The 8,590-nt window shown below is 30.1% G+C and overlaps 1 protein-coding gene across 1 annotated transcript; it reads right to left on the bottom strand.

The window, feature by feature from the left end:
• Nucleotides 1–1,665: 1,665 nt before the first annotated feature.
• On the bottom strand, nucleotides 1,666–8,224 carry LOC129971738 (uncharacterized). The gene is made up of 4 exons (XM_056085742.1): nucleotides 8,104–8,224; nucleotides 6,900–7,019; nucleotides 6,476–6,671; nucleotides 1,666–1,730 (listed from the first exon to the last, which is right to left on the bottom strand). Exons 2-4 carry the CDS (start codon nucleotides 6,995–6,997, stop codon nucleotides 1,713–1,715), a joined length of 312 nt encoding a protein of 103 aa, XP_055941717.1. The 5' UTR covers nucleotides 6,998–7,019; nucleotides 8,104–8,224; the 3' UTR covers nucleotides 1,666–1,712.
• Nucleotides 8,225–8,590: the final 366 nt, after the last annotated feature.

Here is an 8,590-nt window from a genome sequence, read left to right on the forward strand (position 1 = left end):
ATCTTCCAAATAATTGAAAAAGAAGTAAACAATTTAAGAAAGGAACATATCAAATTAAATATTACTGCAATTAAAATTGGATTCCCTTGCTTTGAAAGAAGGTTGAATACTTTTCATGTAGTTTGTAATTAGACGAAACTTGTAAATAAATTAAAAATCATTTCTCATGTGCAAGTTAATTATTCGTCTAATGTTTCATTTACAAATCTTATGCACGAGTTAAAATGTTTGTTAATGAGTTCTCAATAGTTAAATACGATACCAAATTCATTCAAAGTACGTTCATTAGTACAATTAAATATCAGAATTATATTTTAAAGCAGCTCTAATATTTCATTCCATGAGCTTACAATGGTTTCATTTAGATCCTTCTCCTGATATATATAAGTTCATGCAACGACATAATAAACTAATTAGAGGTGGAAATGAAATTTAAAGGAAGCCAAGTAAAGAAAAAATTAAATCACCAAGCTAAGAACAATTAATTTCTTTTCCAGATTTAAATTACTGATGAAATTTAGCTAAACATATCTAAAGAATTTTAAACATTAATTTTTGAATAATATTTGTTTGTCATTATTCTATTTATTCATGCGCGTGGACGCGATGACACAAACATTGGAGGAAATTAATCCGCGATTTTTTGCAGTAAAAATATTTATTATGTGGATATTATGTGAATAAAATAACTAAAACGCATAAAGCTGTAAATGAAATTTTAATCCCAAATTATATCTATCAAATTTTGGCTCTAATCGATTAAAAAATGTCGAAATCCATTCTCTTCGTGGTATGGCGTGGTTACAAAAAGTTGCCAGTCTTAGTGATTGTCTTCGTGGTAACAAAAAGCACCATATTGTGAACGTATACATGGGTCGAGGGGAGAACTTCATCAAAGAATAATAAATCAAATTACAAATTATAAATATTCGTTTTATGAAAGTTATTCTGAGACACTTGAAATTACAATTTTTTTGTCTAGTCTGTCAGCGAGATGGAATGTGTCAAAAATGTGGAGTGGCTCAAGAGTGAAAATTTTAAGAAAAGGCATAAATTGCTGAAAGTTGGATTCGAATACGAGAAAATAAGCCAAGATAATCAAAAAGCGTGCTTCAATATATAACATTTAGGAAAGAAACGTGATAAACTGCATTTCGTGAAAAACACGATTACAATTCCGTATTACCAAATAAATTTGAAAAAGTCGAAAAATAATTTGAAAGGATTATCTTACTCTCAGTAAATCTAAAATTGAAATTCAGATGGATTTGGATTCCAGAGATTTGTTATTTTAGGATCATTCTCGATCAAAATGAGCGAAAGAAGTGAAATGGAAAACTCCAAGAGATCTGATAGTTCTAGAATTTTTATGGAAAACAATTCTATCGAGTTAGTGATTTAAAATTCGGATTTGTCGACAGGATTTCTAGAAAACAAAAAAAGTAGCCATAACGAGTAGTATAACAAAATATGAATTTCGCATAACTTCCACAAGTTTTAAACAATTAAATAAAAATATAAAAACTTTGTATTGCATCAAGAGTTAATTACGAACATTTTTAGTTACATATACTATTAAGTGAAGAGTATTTGCTATGTAGAAATTAATCTAGCTTAGTTACTCACTCGAAATGTTAATTATTTCCAGTGTAACAAACCAGCTGCCATTATTGCAATTTCATAATCAAAATTTTCGTTTTTGCTTCCAATTGTCATCCAACAGGGTAAGCCTAAAATTAGGAAATACGAATTTGAGACTCCAAATAACAGTTATTGCCATAGATTACCAATTATTAAGCAAAATGATTTTTTAATGCAAAGATATGACTTGCATTTGATCGATACGAAACTACAACTAAAGTTTAATTTACATAGGATTTGATATATATATCTCAAAATTAAAGAGTATACAGAGTTATTCGAATAATATTTATGCCATATGTCCTTCATTTTATTTTTGAATTGAACATGAAAGCGTTTTGAATAGTTCAACTTTTCGTATTAGATTAATGATTTTAAGGTAATTATTAATAATATGATTGGGATTTATTTGGGAAGGAAATCTTGAAAATGAATTATTAATCTTTGACTTAAATGACTAAGATTTAATTTGCCGAAGAAACATTTATCAGGAAACGCCGTCTTGGAAAGTATTTGTTTTTCATTATTGAAATTTTTCCGATCAAAATCCTTATATTGAATTAACACTCGTGTAATTTTACTCTCTCCGAGATTCTAAAGCTAAGGTTTGCTGTGTTTGAATCTCAGCAGAGTTTTTGAAATGGGAAAGAAAGCATGCAATGAATATAACTAAAAAATAAGTCCAGGAAATTATTTAGGTATAATTGATTTTTAATTTAGACATAAATCAAGATTTTATACGTATTTACCTTAGTAACCGATTACATAGATCGAGATGTGTGTCAATATTGAAATTTAAAGAATATTTTCTAGATAACTCAGCATTGAAGGAATTCCTATTAGATAAGTAGAAACGAATATCAATAGGCTAATTAATACTACAGGCAGAAAAAAAATAAGTAGAAACTAATTCAATTTAGGGAATTATATAAAGCGTAAAATTTTATATAAATTTTTACCGAATCTTTCTTAACAGTTGAGCAGAATAGCAAAGTAAGAGAAAATTGCAGTTTCCGAAACTTGGCGAAATAAGAAAAAAAAAAAAAAATCACAAACCAGTCACTTTCTAATTTAGAAGCAAAATCCCTCACGAAACTTTCCAACTTGGTAATGAAATGACTAATACATGCTGAGAATTTCATATATATACTGAACTAAAATTTACTGAATTTTCCATTCCCATTCCTGATGAATGTTTTTCATTCGATAGACCAAATAAGTGTTCTTAATTATTTTCACTCATATAATTCTATCTCGCTTCCAAATACATGGAGATCTACACTTCTCACCATCAGAAACATCAAGATTACCCACAGCCACATTCCACATTCCTATCTTCACATACATCACCCAAAGCCACATTACACACACACACCCACACACCTATTCCCTAAGCCTCAATCTCCACACAGATTCATTACCCATACTCCATAAGCCTCAAACTCCACACAGATTCATTACCCATACTCCATAAGCCTCAAACTCCACACAGATTCATTACCCATACTCCATAAGCCTCAAACTCCACACAGATTCATTACCCATACTCCATAAGCCTCAAACTCCACACAGATTCATTACCCATACTCCATAAGCCTCAAACTCCACACAGATTCATTACCCATACTCCCCAAGCCTCAAACTCCACACAGATTCATTACCCATACTCCCCAAGCCTCAAACTCCACACAGATTCATTACCCATACTCCATAAGCCTCAAACTCCACACAGATTCATTACCCATACTCCATAAGCCTCAAACTCCACACAGATTCATTACCCATACTCCATAAGCCTCAAACTCCACACAGATTCATTACCCATACTCCATAAGCCTCAAACTCCACACAGATTCATTACCCATACTCCATAAGCCTCAAACTCCACACAGATTCATTACCCATACTCCATAAGCCTCAAACTCCACACAGATTCATTACCCATACTCCATAAGCCTCAAACTCCACACAGATTCATTACCCATACTCCATAAGCCTCAAACTCCACACAGATTCATTACCCATACTCCCCAAGCCTCGAACTCCACACAGATTCATTACCCATACTCCCCAAGCCTCGAACTCCACACAGATTCATTACCCATACTCCCCAAGCCTCGAACTCCACACAGATTCATTACCCATACTCCCCAAGCCTCGAACTCCACACAGATTCATTACCCATACTCCATAAGCATCTTTTCCACAGATTCATAACCCACACTCCTATTCCATGAGCATTATTTCCACACATATTCATTGCCCACAATCCTATTCCATAAGACAACTCCACTCAGATTCATTACCCACAGCCATATTACATAGCTCACCTCCACGGCCATTAATTACCGACCGTCACGAATTACAGCCCTCACTATCATGGACACAGAAAACACCTGTCATAATTCCCATTCATGTCCAAACACACATTATCCACTTCCAAATCTGGAGTCCACGTCTCAAACACATTAGTTACAGTCATGACGAACAATCTTAACTTCCCTCTCTGCATTTGGTTGGCTGTAGTTACATGCTGTTAAAGTATTAACACACCCAATTCCCTAAACTTGACGTTCCTAAACGCGTTCTTTATAAAACTAAGAAAGGTTTTAGTCCAATAGTTATATTTAAAATGGCAGAGAAAGTAATGTTTAATTATAAGAAATGTCAAAAAAAAATTTAAAAAACTCGCTCAATAACATCCTTAGAGTAAAGAATGCAATCTATTATATTCCTTTTAAAAATATTTAATTATATTTGAACTTCTGGATCAAACGCCTAAAAATTTTATATTTCATAGTCTTTGATAACTAATGGCTTCTTCAAAGCAAGGGATTTTTTATATTTAAAAATATTTAATACTTATTCTCAAATTCATTTAAAAATCCTTTGAAAACAATACTGCAATCCTCGCTCTTAAAATTTCAGTAGTAATTCAAAGTACTATTATTTTAAAAAATCTTTGGGCACTGTTGGACAATTTTCATACACAGATCATACAAATTCGAAGGTTCGATTATAGAATTTCGTGATATGATTATAAATATCTCTTGTTTTTTCTATTTATTTTTTCGTTGAAAATTTCCCATTCAAAATTATAGATTATATAGAATTTAACAACTTATAAAGGTTTTTGAATCGCTACAGAACTTTTCGAATTTTGATTTTCAGTTCTATTTTTACTCAACTTGACTAAAAAATAACTCAATTTACGAATTACTAAAACAAATCCTATCTACATCTCCATCAGCAGCTGTTAAAATTTAAACTACTTGAAATCGGCCTTTACTTTGTTTCCTACAAATATTTTACTATCTAGAATTAATCAGCTTGTTGAGAAGTAGGCGAAAAATTTATTTTTCCAAAATACAATAAGCCTCGCACTAATGAATTTGTTTCATTATTTTGGATTATTATATACATATTTTAATACAGAAACTATCAGGCCTATGTCTGGTATTTAATATCGACTCTCTCCATACTTCACGAAACATCTCCCACAAGACAGACCTAAACAAAAAATTTCTAGTTTTTAAAAAACAACATTTCTGTAATATCTTTCGCTATGCATTTCGTTCCACTTTCATTTTAATAAAGCAAAGAATGGAATGCGCCTTTTGGTTCGAAATGTTTTGAGAACCTACCATCGTGATGTTAAAGACGAATATGGAAATTCATTTAACTTGCTTGATACGCTTCAGGTACCGTAATCGTACACCTTCAATTAGATAAAATTCTACCACTAACATGTGTTTCAATATTTTGACACATTTACAATTTCATTTCAAATATCGCATATTTATTCTTCTAGCTTATGATCTAAATTTTAAATTACAGCTTCCACATAGGAATGAATAAATAGAACATGAAAATCAACCATTTGAAATATTTAGTTCAAAATTGAATCCGGATCTAAAATAGATAAAATCAGTTTGCAAATTTCATTTATCCAGCGAGTTCAATTTTAAAATTCTGCATGAAGTCGAATGAATAGATTTTGTTACAAAGTAAAGTTTAATAAAAATTTATTTTGGTATAAAGACTCGCTAACTTTCATTCGTCCAACTTATTTCGCTTTTAAGTTATGATGATCCTAGATATAATAAATCTCTTACGGAATCTATGGCATCTTAAATGTTACGATTCACACAAATTTCGAGTTCCACTTTTTGACCAGTACAATGATCAGGTTAAAATTAGCATTTTATTTTCTAGTGTATGCAGAGGAAGTCAACTTTATGAATTTTCGTACTATCCAGTTACATTCATAATTTACTGAAAACTTTCAATTTATTTTCGAAGTTATCATAACTACAGTATTTTTTTTTTAAATTGAGAAAATTAGAAAAATGTACACTGGAATTTTTTTAATAGGTTAAATATGCAGGAAAATGGCGAGCTCGTTTTTCTGAGTATATTAAATTTACTTACAATTTCAATATTTCTGGCAATATTTATACAAAATGAAATTAAACCTAAACTGATTAAGGTCTATATTTTAATTTCAAATTTAATTCCTTTACAGAATTATTTCCATACCATACGATAAATACTTCACTTCCGACAGCAAAGGAATCCAATGGTATTCTTTTACCTGACAACTTTGTATTCATTTTCCGTTTCCGAGTACAAAATATTCACACGTTTAAGTGATTTTAAACTATTTGGAAGCTTTTTCCAATGCATTAGAATTTGTCATCTGAATGAAGATGGAAGTTATCACCGAATATTTTAGAAATCAATCTTGTAGGCAAAAATTACAAAATTATTTGGTCTTACTTCGAGTAGTCCAATGTGACAAAAAAAAAAAAAGACAAATGCAGGTAAAGATTACTATGCCACAGCCTATAAGAGGGCAGCTTATATTAGAAACGTCTCTTCCTTCTTGCATCCAAGACAGGTTTGAGATCAAATAAATTGAGAATGTCATGACGACACTGACTTGGTACGGTGCACAAATCACAAAGTATATCCACACTTTTGTCCTGATTTCCAAATTTCTATTCAAAAAAATTCTTTTAATACTGGGCCTGAAAAGAAAAAAATATGCCAGCCATTGAGATTAATAAAAATAGCTTATTTCATATTCCTTTATTTTTAAATCCAAGAAATATTAGAAGTGGCAAAATATAATTACAAAACAATGGTAGCTATTCTATGTAATAGTGATAAGAAAATAAATTTTCGATAAAAATATATTAATATTTTAATAAAAGTAAAAGCTAGATTTGTTCAAAATCAATTCTTTTTAGTCTTACCGATTCCTAGAATTATTGCTTGCCATTTTGATGTCAAAAGGAGGCTCGATGTTGTCAAAAGGAACAGGAGCCTTCTCCAGGAGAAAGGAAATATGCATTTTGGCTTACACTACTTGAAACCTGAAATAAGTCGATAAAAATTAATAATCTACTTTTGTGTAGACATAAAATACAATCACGCGTTTTTATAATTATTAACTGGCCTTTTGTGAAAGTGACTATCAATTGTGATGCACTTTCCCCACTAATTATCCCATTTTGGAAACTTATTCTTATAGGAATCTGGAGAACACTTATTTCTCCCACAGGATTTGTCTTGCATTCTTACTCGTGAGTTAATTATGGCTTTAATATCAAAGATTTGTTTTGATACACGAAAGAATTTATAAGGTTTCGTCAAAGAAAGTTTTAATTATACTTTAATTAACAATAGAATGAGAGAATGTCATGTATTCGCTTAAATTAGAACAAAATTCCAAAGACGTATGTGTATATGTTCAGGAAAATTCTCTAATTTCAAATACCATATATATAATTACAATAATAATGATTTGACATTTTATACTAATTTTATGAAAACTGATGAAAATTTAAATTCTTTCCCAAATTTTGAAATTGAAGTTTACTGATTTTAATTCGGTAGATTCAGTTAATGTACTTGCAATTCTGATAAATAAAAACAGATGAAAATATTCAATCTAACATTTACTTATAATCGTTATAAAATTACAAATGAACTTGGAATCCCCCGGACTACTTAACCAAATGAAAATTCAAAATATCTTTAATATATATTAAAATATGCTATTTTCAACAAACAGTTAATATTTGAACAACTTCCTTTTAACCCTTTCTAGGGCCTTGGGAAGTATGCTTCCCACCAAATTTATCAATCTTTGTATGAAATTATGTAGGTTGGCATAAGTTCTGACACATTTTTTTAGAAAGACAGAAACTTAGATGCTTTAGTTCTTTATTTTACACAAAATGATGTGTCTTGATTTTTTACTTTATTAATTAACTAAAGTAATTAATCAAATTAAATTGATCTAATAAGCTAAACGAATCCCTTTTCTTATTCTAATTTCAAGCCTAAAAATATTTTAACATAATATGACTAGAAAAAAATGGCTCTTTAAATGGTTAATATAAAAATACATTTTAAATAACCATATATGCAGCATGAATAATCAAAATAACTTACCTCAGTATTATCCGAGTAATGCAAGCTGATTATTCAGCACAATATTATAAAGATATTTCAAATATCCAGCAGAGTATTAAAAACTTAAACTTATTAAAAATTAACAATGGTTCTTTAAAAGTATTGAGTCCGAAAGTAAACTTTCTTGAAGCCCTTAAAGAAAGCTCCAACTTGACTGAAAGAACTTCAAATGAAAGCTCATGAATCCCATTTTACTGTCAGTTTGTAAAGAAACAAATTTAACTAATCCGTTGTTATCTTCTTCTAATAATTTTGGGAAAATAGTCCCTCAGCAGGCATGAAGGTTAAAAATAATTATATGATTGACTATTCGGATTCGAACATGAAAGAATCATATGCCGAAGCAATGAAAGATATTAAGTGATGTCAAAAGAAATAGAAAAACTTCACAAATATGAAAGAAAAAATATTTTTCCACATTTAACTATGAATTTAAAAATGAATCTATAAGTTTTAGTATTGAAAT

This window comes from Argiope bruennichi, chromosome 1 (genome assembly GCF_947563725.1).
Source record: "Argiope bruennichi chromosome 1, qqArgBrue1.1, whole genome shotgun sequence".
In the NCBI taxonomy this organism is placed as follows: domain Eukaryota; kingdom Metazoa; phylum Arthropoda; class Arachnida; order Araneae; family Araneidae; genus Argiope; species Argiope bruennichi.